At 48.7% G+C, this 18,814-nt stretch overlaps 1 protein-coding gene across 1 annotated transcript; it reads right to left on the minus strand.

Moving 5' to 3' along the window:
* Positions 1-2,385: 2,385 nt before the first annotated feature.
* Positions 2,386-13,886, minus strand: YWHAH (tyrosine 3-monooxygenase/tryptophan 5-monooxygenase activation protein eta). Its single transcript, XM_079942577.1, has 2 exons — positions 13,540-13,886; positions 2,386-3,826 (listed from the first exon to the last, which is right to left on the minus strand). The coding sequence occupies exons 1-2, from the start codon at positions 13,624-13,626 to the stop codon at positions 3,173-3,175; spliced, it is 741 nt and encodes a 246-aa protein (XP_079798703.1). The 5' UTR covers positions 13,627-13,886; the 3' UTR covers positions 2,386-3,172.
* Between the last annotated feature and the right edge of the window lie 4,928 nt (positions 13,887-18,814).

Raw genomic sequence — 18,814 nt, forward strand, 5'->3', positions numbered from 1 at the left:
TCCCTGGCAGTCCAGTAGTTACGACTCTGTGCTTCCATTGCAGGGGGCATGGGTTTGATCCCTGATCGGGGAACTAAGATCCTGAAAGCCGCGAGGCCCTTGTATCATTCCTACCGTCCAGGGTTGCTGTAAAGACTCAGAGACCATGCACTTAAGGTGCCCAGAACACACAAGGTGTTTGAAATGGTTGTTTCCATCAGCCCAACGGCTGTTCTTTGTAACAGGAGATGATCTGTTCCGTCCCACTCAGCTGTGACTCAGTGCCTGTGCCTGCCCCATAGTTTGGAGGTCTCCTGAGAACTGAGGACCCCCTCAGCCTCTGAACGGCACGTCCTGACTGCTGAACATAGCCTATTTTACAGAACCAAGAGGCATCCTGAGCTTCCCAATCCCAAGTGACTTAAGATGGCCAAGTATTTACCCGACAATAGCTCCATTATCAAGAATCCTACCCTTTCCTCCAACTCAAACAAATGGACCTTTGAGCAGGGTTTGAGGAGTAATTGAAAATCTGAGCATCAGTTAGCATCAATATATTTAAATTTCCTTTCCAAGTATAATTCATTCAACTCTAAGTGAAAATATTAAAAGCACTGAAAGTGTCCCCATAATAGGATGTGTGTCACATCCATTTTTTCTTCTCAACCCCAAGACTGTGGCCTGGTGAAAAGAACCATAAACAAGGATTTAGGGGACCTGAGTGCTAGTTTAGGTTCTGTCACTAACTTTGCAGTGAGACTCTGGGAAAGCCATTCATTTCTCTGGTCTTGCTTCCCTTGCAGTAACACTGAGATGACCCCATCTCATTTCATAAATTTATCTTGACAAGCTTTTTTTGTCTTTTTACTTTGATACTGACAAGTTTTAAAACATCAGAGTGTGCAGAACTGGAAGGAAGCCTTTGAGATCACACAATAGGGAAGGAAGGCTTCAGCTTTACGCCACGTGTAATTTCAAGTCCTCTCAAAGAACCCCATTTACCACTTGTAGGGCTGACTGGAATTGTGTGCCCATACTTCCCCACACCCCATTCCAAGACCCAAGAGGATGCCTTGCACATGGTACTTTGGGTTGAATTAAATCTTATATTCCAAATCCTACTCTTAAAAAACGAAGGGCCTGAGCCTCAAAGGTTGTCGGCTGCCTGGAGCCTACCAGAGGGCAGTTAGGACTCTGAATTTAAAGGTCGTGGGCAGAGGCCGTCCTGTGGCACCAGCTGATTCCAGAGGTCCACCACCTCTGCACCTCAGTTTCCTCCTCTGTAAGGTGGGGACAAAACTTTCCACAAGATGGTTGTGAAATGAAAATGTTAAGTGCTTTTTCTAAAGCCCTTTCTGTGAAGTGCACTCCAAATGGACGAAGTTTCAACGTCTACGAATTTTTATCAAAGCCAAATGCCTTAGGCACATAAAGCTCATGGCTTTAAAATACCTGACCTGCTAATTGAAGCAAAACCCGTAAGGATTTTTGCTGGCAATTAGGTCAACTTGAAATAGGCTTCCTAAGGACTACTTATTAGCATGTGGGTCATCCCTCTACTTCAGGATGAGAAAATAGGTTAAATGTCCACGCTCCACCACAGTGTAGGTTCAAGGACAGAGGCTGGGCGTGGCCACCTCCACCAGTCTAGTGTCAAGCTTCAGTCAAGAATAAGGTGTTTAGGGCCTTTGTGTACCTGAACCAATCCACTCGACAAGCATGTCCGGTCCCGAGCACCACGCTGGAGGGGACAGAAATCATGAGTGGCTGGAGTCCACATCACCCGGGGAAGGAAGAGTCCACTTGGTGATGCAGGGCCTCAGGAGCGGCCTGAGGTGCAGGCAGATGGGGAAAGTGCACTAGAGGCCAGGCCATTCTCTTTCTTAAACTCAGAGGGAGGTCTGCTGTCTTATTTTTTAAAGAATACTCAAAGCTTTCTTAATAATGATCACTAAAGTTTATTTCAGGGATCCCTAATTAACATTTTATTCCATCTAGTGCAAAAGAATATTAAGAAAAACTGAGAACATGTACCGACTTTGGGTGATACCTAGCAACCAATGTTCCAGTAGGCCGAGTGGAGCTACACCCTCAAAGTCAGACACACACCCCTTCCAGAGGGGCTGTGCCATGGAACACGGCATTGGGGTCTGCTCGGCCCCTCCCGTACAGGCACCAGCAACAGGAAGAGGGGATCAGAGAGGCTGTTAGCTGGGTTCACACAAAACTATTTAAAATTCATGAGTCTTTTGTGTACACTGCAAAACGTGTGATGGAATCAGGGGGCACCAAGACTCGCTATTCCAGAAATGCTTCAGGGTTTGAGAGATCAAACCAGGATTCCAAGCGGTGAGCCGTGATAGGGCTCCTTGAGAGCAGGAAAAACAAAGACCATACACACAGAGATGATATCCCCAAAGCAGCATTTATTTACCCACTGAATTCCAAAACATTTAATTTAGAAGTCTGGCATTTCATAATTACCCATCTTGATCGACATGGGCTGACACACATGGCGCTGTCAGGATACACAAGGACAATAGCCAAATAGTTACAAAAAAATAAATCCATGATTCTTAAACAGTCGCAACCAAAAAAAAAAAAAGTTACAGGTATCAAAACTTTAGATGCATTGCATTGAAAAGAAGGTTTGTGCACATCATAATTTAAAGAGGCAAACAAGGCGCTACTGAAACCTCACGTTAAAGTTTATTATTAAGCTGATGGAAAGGAGCAAGTGGTCTCTCATATCAGCTTCCCTTAACAGTTTTCCATTAGCTAAGAAAGAGGTGGGAGGGGTGAATTCACTTTTGCATGCACAGATGTACTGCTTTAACAAAACACTAGCAGCTGGTTTTAAGTGGACCATTTAAATACCAACTGTAGCCTGTGTGGTTAATTCTCCTAACTTCCCCGAGGCTTTCGCCTGCACTTCACCTAGATCAGCAGGCATAGGAAAATGCCTCCTTCAGAATGCACCTGTCTGCACAATTCAGAAAGGGAGCTCCTGTGGGCTCAAAGCAACCATCAGTCCAGCAATGCCCATAAATTTATCTGGAACTGCTTCCCGGGGGCAGAGAGCAGATCTGAGTAGCTGTGCTGCCATACAGATAGGTTTAGCACTAGATACTTAGTGACTGTGGTGAGGAAGGACCGGTGGTGATGGGGTCGGGGCGGGGGTGGGCCGAGGCGCTCAGTTGCCTTCTCCGGCTTCCTCGTCCTGCTGGTCGCTCGTCCAGAGGGTGAGGTTGTCTCGCAGCAGCTGCATGATGAGCGTGGAGTCCTTATAGGAATCCTCGTTTAGTGTGTCCAGCTCGGCTATGGCGTCATCAAAGGCTTGTTTGGCTAAGAGGCAGGCCTGCTCGGGCGCATTCTGGATCTCGTAGTAGAACACGGAGAAGTTGAGGGCCAGGCCCAGCCGGATGGGGTGTGTTGGCTGCATGTGCTCCTTGCTGATTTCGAAGGCTTCCTTGTAGGCTGCCTCTGAAGCTTCGACCACACTGTTTTTCTTCTCGCCAGAAGCCACCTCTGCCAGGTAGCGGTAGTAGTCGCCCTTCATCTTCAGGTAGAAGACCTTGCTCTCATACTGGAAGTCATTGCAGTTCTTGATGAGGAACTTGTCCAGCAGGGCCAGCACGTCATTGCACACTGTTTCCAGCTCCTTCTCGATCTTCTCCCGGTAAGCCTTAACCTTCTCCAGCTTCTTCTCATTCCCGTCAGCCGTGGTTTTCTGCTCGATGCTGCTGATGACCCTCCAGGAAGACCGCCGGGCACCGACCACATTCTTGTAGGCCACAGAGAGGAGGTTTCGGTCTTCATTGGAGAGAGGTTCGTTGAGCTCGGTCACCTGCAACATCCCCAAAAGATAAACACTGAGACCCGAGTCTGAAAACCCTGGAGAGAGATCTTCCCTTCAACCCAGTCAACAATCCTCCTCAAAAACAGGATTACGGACAAGCCACTCAAGAAAAACCAACTGGACAAGGATCCTATCTGAAGGGAGACTGCAGTCTAACAGAAGAGATAGATATTAACTCAAAATATTAGTGATAAGGACTCTGAAAAAGTCACAATAATTTAGGCCTTCTAAGATGCCGCCTTCACCTTGGCGGAGGTGTGGGGATAAAGATGTTGATGGAAGGTTGTGAGGTGCTGGTGCACAAGGAGGTGGTGGGGAAAAGCCCTGAGGCTCAGCTATTCTGCGTAAGATATTCTCACAGTAAAATCATACAATTCCTTTGTCAAATATCCAAAGGTTATCACAGACTGGAAGTCCACTTCCAGCTTTCTATTCTAGAAAGAACCAATCACACCTCCCTCAAACACTTATTAACAAAGAAGAGTTTCCCAGATGAGCTCAAACACCACACAGATCTAGTGGCCAGAGTTTCACCCTGGTTACACGTGGAACCCACTGGTAAACCCAGCCCTCCTCCAACCCAAAACAGATGCATTAGTGACAATAAGGTGTCCCCAGCCTCTGCTGAAAGGAGGCATAACTACTCAGCAGCAAGCTTTACTCTGACCTACCTGACAGGAAACCCTGACTGCCCATCAAGGATGGAAGCACCAATTATTTTAAGTGGAAACGTTAAATTTCAAATTCTTCATGATGCCAACTGCAAGCAAGCCAGCTGTGTCATCAGTAGAAGGAACACTGGACTTTGCTGTGCTGAGCTGTGCCACCAAAAAGTCATGTTGAAGTCATAACCCCTGGTACCCATCAACGTGACCTTATCTGGACACAGGATCATTGCAGGTGTCATCAAGTCAAGATGAGGTCATACTGCATAAGGTGGATCCTATATCCAATGACTGGTGTCCTTATAAGAAAAAGGGAGATCTGAAGACGAAAGCCATTGCCATGTGATGATGGAGGCAGAGACTGGAGTGATGTGTCTACAAAGGCCAAGGATTACAAGGATTACCAGGAGCTACCAGAAACGAGGAGGGGCAAGGGAGGATTTTCCCCTAGAGCCTTCAGAGGGAGCACAGCCCTGCCAACACCTCGATCTCAGACTCTAGCCTTCCAAACTGTGATAAAATACATTTCTCTTGTTGTAAGCCATCCAGTTTGTGGTGGCTTTGTTTGGTGGTCCTAGGAAATTAATACAGACTTAGAATCAGAAAACTCTGGGCCCCAGCAAAGCCACTAACACACTAAATTGGCCTGTATCTTCTATAAAATGGGGGGATTCCTCAACTATGTTACCTACTGGGAAAGGTCTTTAATTTTAAAAACAGAAAAAGAAAAAAGAAGAGCACTTAGAAAACCACAAAACTCAACAAAAAGGCATTACTTAAATCAAACTATAAGGACAGAACTTGCTCCAATGGAAGGGAAAAGCCAAATCTGATGGAGAAACTTATTAACAACATAATAAAACAGACACGCTTACCATGGATTAAGAAGACTGAGCAGCAGAGAATCAGAAGTTTAAAAAAAATGAATTAAAAAGGATGATAGGTCTATTTGAAAAATTAGTAGTTCAAGAACATAAGCAACAAATGTAATCATTAAACGTGTAAAATTAGAAAACTTGTGCCAAGTTCTTAAAAGTGAAACACGCAACTGTCTACCACCACCTCCCTCCTCAACAAATCCCAGACAAAATAAAAATACCAGCTCCCTCTTCTAACTTCCCCATTTCCCTGTCCCCAGAACCCCTACTCTTCTGCTGCAAATCATTAGCCAGGGATGGCCTCTCCCTCTTTGCCTAGTCAATCAACCCAACCCACTTCCTCCTTCGGCGTGGTCTTCAGCTACAAGCCGCCCCTGACATTCCCCAGGAGGGCTGCCTGCAAGCCCGGCTCCTCATTCCTCCCCACAAAGACAGGAATGGTCTCCACGCTGGTCTGGGGCAATCCCCTCTTCTCTACTAATCCACAATCCATGCTCCCCTCAAGACCTGTAACCCCACTAGTTTTCTCCTTCAGGGAGTGCCTTTAAACACACTTGCTTACTAAAAGTATAAAGAGACATTGTAGATATTTTTCTGATAATTTGGCCTTTTAAGGAAGCAACCCTTATAAATCAAAATTCCATCTCAAATACTAAGACAAATCTCAGAATGCTTGAATCCTTTAGCATGACACTTTTCTAGGCCAATATTCAGTAAAACAAAACATGAGGCAAGAAAAGAATTTGAAAAGCTCCTCAGATCTTCCAATAAGTAAATCCAACTAAGGCCACTTGATGTTAAAATGCAAATGACATCCATAAGGAGCCACTATATACTTCATCCTGCGACCAGTAAAGCTGCTTTTGTTGGACTACTGCAAAGACACCTCATAGTATGTCCCCAGAGCACATCATTAAAATTGAGTGCATATCTGAAATATTTATATATCACACAGTGTTCGCACAAGGGGTGGTATCATTACTCAAAAAAAATCTTAAGGGCTTCCCTGGTGGCGCAGTGGTTGAGAGTCCACCTGCCGATGTAGGGGACACGGGTTCGTGCCCCGGTCCGGGAAGATCCCACATGCCGCGGAGCGGCTGGGCCCGTGAGCCATGGCCGCTGAGCCTCCGCGTCCACAGCCTGTGCTCCGCAACGGGAGAAGCCACAACAGTGAGAGGCCCGCATACCGCAAAAAAACCAAAAAATCTTAAGACATCTACAGTTTAGCCTGAGCTAGCTGTGTGACATTCAACAGAACACAGCTTTTCTGGGCATCAAAAGTCAAATAAGGGGGACTAGCCCAAACAGTCTCCAAGGACTTCTTCAGCTCTGAAATCCTAGGATTCCATTTTTCCTGAGCAACTATAACAGGTGTGGTAAGGCCTGAGGTCAATACTATTGAATATCAACATAACTGTGGGTGTATCTGTAGGTTCCAGGAATCCGAGGATCCCTGTTCCATCAGGAATAAAATGCCAAAAAAGGCTACTGGACAATATTTATGACACCTTCACAAGAAAAATCATTGACTAGGAGTGTCAGTGTTTATGTAACGATCACCTGGTGGCCTGCCAGTCTGAATGAATCACTATCGGCATCAGCTGAGTGTGACTAACGGCTACACAAGCATTGTTCTCAGAACCCCAGCCAGGGCCTAACTAGGAAATAACTGGATACGTTTAAATATAGTGTGTTTTAATACTCCTGGATTACAGCTCGGTTAACAAAAGGAAACTTATGGGAGGAAGACAGTTTTATTACTTGATCGGATAACTAAAGAAAATTGGGAGTTTTCCCCAGATTGGAAAATTACGGACTGAAGTAAAATCAGATGGTCTATTAAAACAAGATTTACAGCCAGTCTTGGCTGGTGATACTTACTGCAAATAACCTTCGCTAATGTTAGTTAGCACGAGTTCCCAACACTTCAAATTCCAAAATACGGGAGCCAGGAGACTTCAAGAGAAGTCTCGTCACCCACTAAGAGGCGCAGACACTGGGAAGCAAATGGTGTAGGGAAAGGAAAGCAGGAACGGGTCCCAACCACCCTAAGACTAAACCAGCGGGATGGCCATCTGCGGAGTCTACGGAGATGATTTACTGCATCTCAATAATCACAAGTTTCCAAATGGTTTCTAATAAGGAACAAAGACTAAACACGGATTTCTCGAGATAGAAGAGACCCAGACAAAGGTTCTCAACCTTCTTTCTACTCCAACTCCAGTTTCAACACTCTCGTTTCCGTCGCACACCAGGTGCGCCAAGTGCGGCCACCCCAGACATCATATCTTCACGTGGCTATATCAGCTGCAAGGGGTTCCACCACCTCTGCTTGCAGCCACTCTGCTGTCTTGTTCTCCTGTCCACCTCCCCACCCCAGGTAATCCTACTTACAGGCTTCCTGAAAACCTTAAATTGATGGACCCTTCCCATTCAGGAAGGCTCTCCTCTCATCTCCTTTGAGGACTGGACTCCCTGCCAGCCATTCTGCTCATGTACATCCTCACCACGCAGCCTTTGGCTGCACCAACTCCTTTCACCCATTTTCTCTGCTCTGGACTACACAGCATTTCTGAAAGTCACGAACAACCTGGTCGACTACGAATTCATTTATCTTCCTATGACACCACTGGCTTACTCAAAAATCCCTAAGGGCCTCCTCCCACTAACTCACAAGGCAATAAACTATGTGTTTGTGAGTAAAAATAGACCCACTGCCAAAAACAGCCCACGGACTATTTGGGAAAATTTAAAGTTCTCAATCTGGGAAACATCCAACCTCAGAAGGAACACTGAGCAAACAAAAAAACATCACCCCTGAGCTGCCAAGCCACACTGCTCAAGTTGGGGTTGATGCGACTCCTCCTGAACAGCGCTCTCATCCTTCACAGCTACACACACACAGCACAGCCACCACCCCGAACTTTATAGCTACCCACACCCACATGCTACCAGCAAGCTTGCTTTTGATATAAGAGCTTATAACAGAAAAAAACAATCCTCATGAATAATTATGTAAACATAACCACATCATAAAATCTTTAAGCTTCTTTGGCAGAACCCTGTATATATTAAAAAAAAAAAAGAAAAGAAAAGTGAGCTTGAGGGATGAAAGCTTTTTTGGCTGACTGTTTCCCAAGTTAATGCCCCGAAAGTGAGGATTCTGCCTGTACCCCAGCTGGCAAAGCACCTGCCATTGGTCACCACTTGCCCAAGCCTGGAAAGACTGCCCTCTGTCTAAACCAGGGCGAGACTGCAGTTCTGCAAGGCTGGGAGAGGGGCCAGCTTCAAGCTCAGAGCAGGTGAGTTCAGGTTATGAATATTCACTCTAAGCTTAACATTAGTCAAAATAGCTCGCTTTGTATCGTTAAGAGACCACCTTTGTCTTGCTCTGAACATAAGTAAACATTTTCACAGGTCTTGGCAGGCATTATATATAACCCCATCTGAACAGCGTCACTCTACCCTACTGCCCCTGAGGCACCAGGACCGAAGGCTTCAGAAGCTGTGCCAGTTCCCATCACAGGGAAGTGCCAACACCCACCACCAAGGAGGGGATGCCACTGCGGCGAGGAGTGGGAGGGGCAGCCTCAACCTGGACACCTGGGAGCATCTCACCAACAACCTAGACACTGAAATTTGGGGGCCTCTAGGCTTACAAAATATACTAAAAGCAATATGGAAAAACAATTTCCTAAAACACCACAACTATAATGTAACATAGTCTTGCACTTCTCAATTCATAGCAAGAACTCAAATTCAATTAATACTTTGCTTCTTAAGCAAAAAAACTGGTCTTCAAGAGAACAGCACAATCCAGATGAGTCTGCCTTTCATGCTCCCCTGCTGCAGCTAAGAACCGTAAGTGGTAGATTCTGTTTTTAATCAAACCTGGCAAAAATGACTTACATCTAATAGAGGGAATTATTTGTTCAGTAAGCCCACTTATGTTAATGGCTTGGAACTTAGTCACCAATGATGACAATGGCTAATAGACCAGAAAGTACACTAGAAAGAAATATGGTTCCTTAGCCTCATGGGGCATTGTCACAGTGGTTAAAGTGATAGCTCTAAATTTGAGAGTTCAAATCTTCCCTTTACAACTCAACCTTGAGAAAATTAATCTCTTCAAATCTCATTTGTAAAATGGAGTTAATAACAGGATCCATCCAGAGTTGTTCGCAAGATTAAATGAAAATGTACACATGGAATAAAAGCTACCATTTACTAACTGCCTAATAGGTAAAATGATAAATTTCATAAACTTGATGAATTGTAACATGGAAAACACATCTGGGGTATCCCCTCCCAAACCGTTTTTCTGGAAAAGTGTGACACTGCAGTCTACCACTAATATTAAATTCCAGACAATGATGAGAAAATACATTTTTGGTTTCCTTAAGGGAGTAGTGAGGTCCTTGACTGTGGGAGCTCTTCCGGGGATAATGCAGCAACCCCAAATCCAGATGGGGACAACTCCCACGTCAGTGCAGCAAAGCTATGTGAACTGTTCACCAACTGAAGTGTCTTTTAACTGAGGATATTGCAAGAATAATGCAGAGACTTCTTCCTTCCTCAGTCAATACGTGACAAAGCGATACTTACATGGGAAACACGACTTGCTATTTTACATAGATTTCAAACGGTCCTACCAATGTGGCTTTAAGATGTCACACTAACCACAATTCTGGTACACCTCAAAATCATCCCTAGTTTCAATAACTGCAACACGGGTTAGGTCTCACCCTGGGCCACTCAGCTGTGCTCTCCTTTTACATACCACCTGCTCACTTCCCCACTTCCCAGGATCTCACAGCTGTTGGAATAACAGCCTCTGGCCACTGGCTGGACCTCTTCCCCTCCGACCCATTTCCTTAAGCTGCAGCTTTGTTGCCTGCACTTAAGATTGCTACAGATATTCTTCAAGTCCTTCAGACATATTTCTCCCCGTCCTTTGTCAACTTTGTAATCAATGTTAAAACACACCATGCCATCCCAAACAATTTTGACATTTTAAAACTTCATGATTGCCCCTATGTTTTAATATAAAAGATGACCAAGGGCAATAAGTGACATGACTGAATTATGTCTGTCCATGAATATTCACTAGAAATCTATCTGGTTAGTTACTCTCTTTCCTTAGAATCACTTAGTATTATGCACAAGTATTTTTATGCCACTTTATGGGTTTATCTCGTAGTTCTCATAAGATGGTACTGTACTCATTTTATAGAGGTTATGAATTGTATAAGGGCATTCCAAGCCTGGTCTAGAAAGGACTTGGGTTCGAGAATCTTTCACAGTGTTTCTTTCTAGTTAAGGGACAAGGTACGAGATGGGGGAGAGCTGGAAGAAACGTCTTTACTTCACTTCAAAAACATTTCTTGCCTCTTCAAATTAGGACGAAAGGCAGGGAACTGCAGTTCTCAACTGATGTGAGCCAACACCTTTGTTTCCAACATGCGTGATTTCTTAAAGCCTTACTGACAGCATCCTCCAGGTGACGCTGGTAGCATACGGAACATCAATCATTACAGGCAGGCAATATTATTAGCTACCATTTAAATTATAAAGGAAACAGAAAACAAGTTAGAAGAATGAAAGCTGAAAGCCCACTTGATAGTAACACGAACATTACAACTTACACACTTTAGAGGACCAGAAGACAAGAGATGTGAGCTTCAAGGTCACAGAGTGGTGGCATCAGAACATCCCCTCACTCAGGTGCGGTAGAGAAGCCTACTTACCTGCCCTGAAGAAAACCCACACAAGCCCAGAGGGTTATCAGAATTCCAACTCTTTCCAAAAGCTATATTTTAGGTCTATGATATTAATGAAATAGGGACTGAGTCTTCTCAATAAAATTAAGAATTTAACATACAAATATCAACTTAACAGGTAAAACATGAGAAACAGTTTTCCACTGACCCTTGCCAAGTCCTTTCCAATTAATATATTCCATTAATTTAGATGACCAAAAAAAAATTATTTAATAGAGGAAACAGGCATACTGACCAAAAAAGTTCTTATTTTTTAATAGGAGTTACCTTGAGGGAATGTTTATCACAATTCTGAAATGACATAATTAGAGTATGCACTGAATTTTCAATGGCCTATCCAACCCATCAATCATCTCAGATACAGATATTACATATTCCCAATACATGAAAGGGTCCATTAGTTTGCAAAATCCTACCTTAATGTCTCAGAGAAAATCTGTGTACCCAAGTAGGTAGCTGCAGGAAAGCATCTTTCAAGCCTGCTTTCGAAGACCAGAAAACCAATTATTTTCTCTCCACAAACTGTATTCCATTCGGTTACATCTCTGTATTCTTTCCTTACTTCCAATTGCAAGTTGCCTCGGGTTTCCTATAGCTCCAGAACTACATTCTAGTCATTTTCCCTTAGCCTCAATTCACTTTGCTTCCAGCCCCATCCCTTCTTTATTCCCCAAAAGGCTCCTAAAACTGCGGCCTTCAAAGTGCCACTTGCAGGATAGGCGAGGGCCTCGCTAAAATGTCCAGAAAGCGGCCTCAACCGCACAATCCCAGTTCCACTCGGTGACTGGGGAGAAGAGGCGCACTTAAGTGTCACTTGCTGTGTGGACAGAAGTGGCTTTATCCCAAAGAAGATTAAGCTCAGGACCCCTTCCAAGGAAATGCACTCAGTCAGTCCTGTTTCTGTGAAATTTGCTAAACTCATATACCCTACTTTTTTTTTCTTATAAGACCCCCAGAATTACACAGACTTCAGGTCCCAAACCTAAATCGTCCCTGGTCTGGATGAAAAGCTCCTACCTGGCCCACAACACCATGATCAACTCCGCATCACCAATGAATCAACAAATGGGTGGTGGTGGTTTCCAAACACCTGGTTCAACGTGTGACGTGAACGACATGGAAAAGATAACACTTCTTACCTGGATAATCCTAAACACGGACCTCAACCACATGTTTCATATATTAATATCAAAAACTTTAAAAGGAATTTTTCACATGACTCTGAAATTTTACGGAGCCTCGATATTTGTAGTTTTTTCTTTAGGAAATCCCCTCCCAAGGCCCTAAGAAGGGCAAATGAGTTATATAACCCAGGGCAGTAATTCTTGAACTTAAACCCAATAGCACTTGCCATGAGGGCTGGTTCAAGTGCAGATATGAGTCCCACCCCTGCGAGTTTCTGAGTCTGTAGGTCTAGGGTGGGGCCCCGGCGGATCCTCCCACGTCTCAGGAGGTTGTACACTGGGTGAACATGGCACGTTGGCGGCCGCAGCTGTGGCTCTACCCCTCTGTGACCTTGACGCAGAGATAAGTAATGTTTATTAAAAGAAAACGTGAACTACTGTGAGGAGACAGGGACAGTGGGAGGGTCACCGGAACTCTAGGTCTCAGACACGCAGGTGGTATCTAATCCACCGCATTGGCCAGGGTGTGGCCGGCCGCGACTCCTTCCCCGGAAATGGAGCTGCAGACGAGTCTCCAGGGGTCTCGGGAAGGCAAAGGCACAAGGGCTCGCCTCCCCCAGGCGTCAGGACCCGTTTTAGTCTCCGGGCAGATGGGCGCAACATCCAACCTGGGAGGGGGCCCCAGGCCCGCCGCGCTCCCGCCCGCGTCCTCGTCGGACTTCAGGATGGGGGGTCTCCGCACACAAAGCGGACCCCGGGCGCGGGAGAATGGAACCAGAACGATGCCGGCGATCAGAGCAAAAGCGGATCGACATTACACCGAGTTCAGGTCGTGGCAGAGGAAACCAGGAGAGACAGGGCGCCACTCACTAGGTGATTCTTTATTACAAGTTGGGGTGTGTGGAGGAAGGCGAGAAGGGGTGACCCAGCCTGGCAGAACGGTCCAGGAGGAGAAATGCGGCTCCCTCACCCTCCCTCGAGCACCCTCCCCCACCCGCGGCTCCGAGCTGGGATGCCGCGACCCCCGCCCACCCCCGGGGTCCCCGCCGCGCCCCCTCCCTGGACACCCCCCAGGCCCGGCCGCAGGAAATGGCGGGGCGCGCGGCGGGCGCGGGAAAAGCAGGCTGAGAGCGGGCGGCCGCGCCCAGTGGGGCGGCGGGGTTGCCCCTGGCCCAGAGGGGGCCGCCGCCCGGCTGCCCACCCCTCCCCTGCGCCGGGCCCCCGGCCGGCCGCCCGGGCTCCCGGCGCGCTCACCGCCTTCATGGCGGAGGCCATGTCGTCGTAGCGCTCCGCCTGCTCGGCCAGCCGCGCCCGCTGAAGGAGCTGCTCGCGGTCCCCCATGTCGCTGAGCCCTGCCTCGCCTCGCGCCCCGCTCCGCTAGCTCGCCCGCTCGTCTTCTCCGGTCGCAGGGGAGGCCGCCGCCGCGCACGCGCACTGGCTCGCCGGCCGGCCCAGGCTGCAGGCAGCAGGTAGCGCCGCTCGCCCTCTCGCTGGCTCGCCCCGCGCGCTGTGGCTCGCGCCGCGGACGCCGCCTAGGGAGGACAGGCGGCCGCGCGGGGGGATGGGAGGACGAGAGGACGCCTGCGCAGTGGGAGCGGCCGGGCCGGGCGGCGCGGTGCTGCGCGAGTGGGGGGGGGGGAAGGGCGGGCCAGCCCTAACGGTCTATTTCAAGGTGACGTCACCTTCTATAAATAGCTGAGGCCACCGCCCCGCCCCAGAGCCGCGCAGGCGCCTAGCGAGTGCTGCATTTTACCGCCGCAGAGGTGGAGGTGGGAGAGGGGAGGGCTGGGGTTGGGACGGCGGAGCGGGGGTGGGGGTGGGGGTGGGGGCCTCGGTGATGGCAGCCGTGCAGTCTGCGCACTGTCACGACCCCACCCGGAAAGGCGTCTCTGAGTCCAGGTTAGAGGTCTGGCTTGAGAAGGGCCCCCAAAGCAAATAAACCTAGTGCTTGGGGAAGCCAGGAGGCCGCGTGCTGGAGGGACGGACGTGTCCCGGACCCGCCCCCGCCCAGCCTGGCCGATGGGTTTCTAGGGGCCACACCCTGAGCTTCGGTCAACACTGGCCGGGCAGGATCAGGTCCGGCCTTTGGGGACAGCCCCAGGTACTTTCACTCACTGCGTCCCCTTCCTGGGAAGTGGCCTTGTGCAGACTGTGCCCTCCACGGGAGGAGAGACTGAGTGGCCCCGCTGGGACGGGTAAGAGTCACCACACACTTGCTAGGAGATGGGCCGGTGCTAGGCCTTTCCAGGTATGATCCTATATAATGCTCACAGCCCTCCACCCCTGGTGGGCCCTGCTGGCCTCCCCGTCTGTCAAAACCAGACTAGTGACTTGCTCAACGTTACACAGCCTGTAAGTGGTGGCAGGTTCCTCCTGTGGCAAAGAGGAGAGTGGACTAGCTGGTCACTGAGCCCAGTCCTGGCGTTCCATGCTGAGGACCCCTGGTGCCAGGCGCTGGTCTGGGTCCCGGACAAGGGAGGAAAATCCCAATCACTAAAGCATGGCCAGACTTAGTACAACATGCCAAGGAGAGTGCAGGTGAAGGGGCCTTATGTTCTCTGAGCATTTTATTGAGCACCTACTGCATGCTCAGCACTAGGGGAAGGAGTAGCCACAGAATAACTAAGATACAGCCCCTGCCTCTGAGAAGTGGAGGTCTAAAAACCGAAGAGCAGGTAAGCTGGACCTTGAAGGAGGTGAGAGTCAGCGAAAAGGTATTAGGGAGGGGGTTCCAGCAAGGGTGAGGGCTTGGTAGTGAGGATAGAAACAAAATGGGGAGAAGAGAGGCCTGGCAGTGGGACATGAGGTGGGATAGAACAAGATCATGGAATGTTTTCAGTGCCAGGCTGAAGATTTAAGGCTTTATCCTTAAGTAATCAGGAGCCACCAGAGGCATGGAAGCCATATTTCAGGCCCAGAATCTTGCTCCACAGAGTTAGATGCATTAGAAGGGAGAGGGAGGGACTGGAGAATGGGCCTTTTCTGGACCTCAGTTTCACCGTCTGGAGCACTGGACTTGAAGGACTGTTTAAATCACTGTAGAATAGGAGAAATCCTGGAATGTCAGAGCTGGTAGGACCCTTAGACTCACCACGGTCCAACCCCTTATCCTACATAAGGGGAGAGTGAGGTATCAGGGGGAGGAGAGGCTGACCCCAGTTTGCACAGCCAGCAGAGCTGGGACCTTCATACTAGGTCTCCTGCTTCCTGGGCTGCCTTCTACCTGCTGTGATGCTACAGTGAGGACCTCAGTACCCATGACACAGCGTTTGGGAGGAAACCCCCACCCCAGGCTTCTCCATGCTTTGAGGATTCGCCTTTGCTAACTACAAATGCAATCGAGGTTAACAAACCAGGCTGATCTTTCCCCTAGTGAATATCGTTAAAGAGTGTGGTAGATAATAACTTATCATCCACCGTTGGCCTGATGAGGACAGATTCCCGTGAGAGGTGGAGGAGGGCCAGCACTGGGGGGACCTCCACAGTTCCTTCCAGCCCTTAGAGGGGTTAGAGCCCTTCTAACTTCTTATCATGTTGGACTGAGATTGATTTCAAAACAGTAAAAATCAGATAGACTGGAGCATTCTAAATAACTGATTTTGACATTCATAAATGTCAAATGGGGGACAACTTTGGTTCGCCCATAAAGCTTTGCTTTCTTTCTCACCAAACTTCACTGTCTCCACCTCCTCACCACCCACCCACCACCCCCACCTCAGCTCAGTGTACTCTGGCTCTACCCCCACTCCTCCATCTAGATGGCCCTTGCTGTGGCCACCAATCCAAGGTCACTGCACAGTCCTCACTTTCCTGGCCCTCTTGGCTGCACTTGGCACAACTGCTCGCCCCTCCTTGACAGGCTCTCCTCTTAGCTTTCATGACCTTGCACTCTCCTGGCTCCCCTCTGCTGCTCCAGCCACTCCTCTTCTGTCTCCTGTGTGAGCTTGTCTTCTCAGCCTACCCGGAAATTCGGGGGTTCCTCAGAGCTCTGCCCAGGCCCTCTGCCTTATCCTGAGCGACCTTATCCACACCCACTCTTGAACGGAAGGGGACATCTACCACGTTGCCAGCACTGGGCCAGGTGCTTTGCAGAGATGGGCATATTTTTTCCCTCAAGATACCCCTGTAAGGTAGGTAGGATTTCCATTCCCATCTTACAGATGAGGAAACTGGCTTGAAGATGTTCCATGTCTTGAGTAAAATCACACAGCTGGTAATCAGCAGAGCCAGGATTCAAGCTCAGTTCTGTCAGACTCCTAGGCCTGATGGCCCCACGATGTCGTGAGGTGTGAGCTGACAAGGGGTCAAGGTGTGACTCCCCTTTGGGGATCATTCAGATTGTAAAAAGCACACACAAGCCTCCCTCTTGTAGCTTATACACTTATCAGCATCCATCTCCTTCACCCTTGGGAGAGAGCTGCCCACTCCCCAAAGTCTTGTAAATAAAGCCAGGATGACCACCTTGGATAGGTCACCTACTCCCAGGGGTCTAAGTCCTATCAAGCAATGTAGCTTTTGAACAATTTCCAAGAGGGCCTCTGAACCAAGGCAAGGGGGCTGATGATCAAGGTCAGACACACTGTGTGGCCCCCAGAGCTCCGAGCAGGTACCCAGAGCAGGGGCCAAGTCCGCTGCATCTTTACCTGGCAGGGTCTCACTCAGGGAACAGAGCAACACTCTCCCCCCAGCTATCCAAGGACATGTGTGTGATGTGATGGGGAAGAGGATCTGAACTCAGGTCTAAATCCTGCTCTGCCGGTTACCAGCTGAGTACCCTTGGGGAAGCCCCTTTTATTTTTGAATTTAATTTATTTTTTTATACAGCAGGTTCTTCTTTTTTTTTTTTAATTTTATTTATTTATTTATTTTTGGCTGTGTTGGGTCTTTTTTGTGGTGCGCAGGCTGCTCATTGTGGTGGCTTCTCTTGTTGTGGAGCAGAGGCTCTAGGCACGCGGGCTCAGTAGTTGTGGCACACAGGCCTAGTTGCTCCGCAGCATGTGGGATCTTCCCTGACCAGGTCTCGAACCCGTGTCCCCTGCATTGGCAGGTGGATTCTTAACCACTGTGCCATCAGGGAAGTCCTTAGCAGGTTCTTATTAGTCATCAATTTTATACACATCAGTGTATACATGTCAGTCCCCATCGCCCAATTCATCGCACCCCACCCCCAGGAAACCCCTTTTAAATGGGACTGACCATCCTGTTTCTTAGGGTTGGGGTTCGGCAAGAGCACATTCACACCCTGCCTGCACCAGCCATCACAACTGTAGAAATTTCCTTGCTGCACCCCACCCTGAGCCAGTGGTAATGACTGCTTCTCACGCAGGACTGGATTTCCAAAGCATTGCCAGAGCCCTCTGCCAGAGCCCCGTGAATAGGTGACCCAGAAAAGGCACGTCCTGCTTTTTTCCTTGGGTGTCCTGGGACACTCTGAGCTCCCTGCGAAGTCTGGGTGCCAAGGGACGTGTTACAAAGAAGCCCTGGTATTGTTCTGGAGAGATGGCGTTCACACTGTCAGCATGGTTACCGGCTTGAGACGGAGGGGCCACCCACCCACAGGTTCGTGTCACCCAGATAGAATTTTCTTTCCCCTCCCCCCCCCCAAATGCAGACCTCCTGCTGCCCGGGTGAGCCAGCTGATCCCAAGCCAGTGATGATAGCACCACCACCAGGAGCAGCAGCTCTTGCTGTTAATTGCTGGCTGTCTGACTGGCTTGGGGGTAAACACTTGACCCGCCTGTACCAGCTCCCCAAATCCTCACAACTCTGGGAAAGAGGCTGTTAACCCCATCATATGGAAAGGGAGACCTAGAACAGTCAGGTGCTTACTCAGTGGTCAAGGCGGTCACCCGCGGCCTCCCACTCATGGCCACTCTCTGCCAACTGCCTGGGCCCCAGTGTCCTTTCACTGATACCAACTTCCACCCCCTGTGTCTAAGATCAGCCTGAGTGCACAGATTTTAGGATCAGCCAGAGCCTCCCGCCACTCTTTGAAAGCCCGCTTTGGGAGCAGATCGGCTTCCATGGCAGCTTTTGGCATTAAGAAGTGTGAAAATGTCCTGGCAGCTGCAATCTGTGAGCTGGCAGAGCTCAGAGCCCCGTTCTCAGCACCACCCCCCCACCACACACACACACAAGTTTGTTCAAAGGAGCTCAGCTCTGGGGGAGAAAGTGAAGCTGTTGCCTATGGAATCGCAGTTAAAATGAGGGTGAAAAAGGCTTTTGCTTCAGTTCGGTAGATGGTCAAGGAACTTGTGTTTCTTAGCCAGAATTTTCTAGATCCTTTGGCTGGAACCATCTGGATAATTGCCTCAAGCTTCTGTGTGGTTCTCACTAGGTCGCCCCAGGTGGGAGGGGCTGTGGTGGTCCAGGGAAAGCTGGAGGTCAGAGCCTGGAGTGCGGTGACTTCCAGTCTCTGAGCCTTGGATTTCCTGTCTGTGAAATGGGAGACTACACTGGCTTGGATGGCAGAGTTCTGTCTTTTTTCCAGCTCTGAAGTTCTAGGGTATGTCACCACTGGAAGTTCAGC

Source organism: Stenella coeruleoalba (assembly GCF_951394435.1).
Source record: "Stenella coeruleoalba genome assembly, chromosome: 14".
Classification (NCBI taxonomy): domain Eukaryota; kingdom Metazoa; phylum Chordata; class Mammalia; order Artiodactyla; family Delphinidae; genus Stenella; species Stenella coeruleoalba.

Coding starts and splice junctions, on each gene's coding strand:
- YWHAH (XM_079942577.1), bottom strand. CDS start 13,626: ATGGGGGACCGCGAGCAGCTCCTTCAGCGGGCGCGGCTGGCCGAGCAG. Junction 3,827..13,539: donor TGGCCTCCGCCATGAAGGCG/GTGAGCGCGCCG, acceptor GGGATGTTGCAG/GTGACCGAGCTCAACGAACC.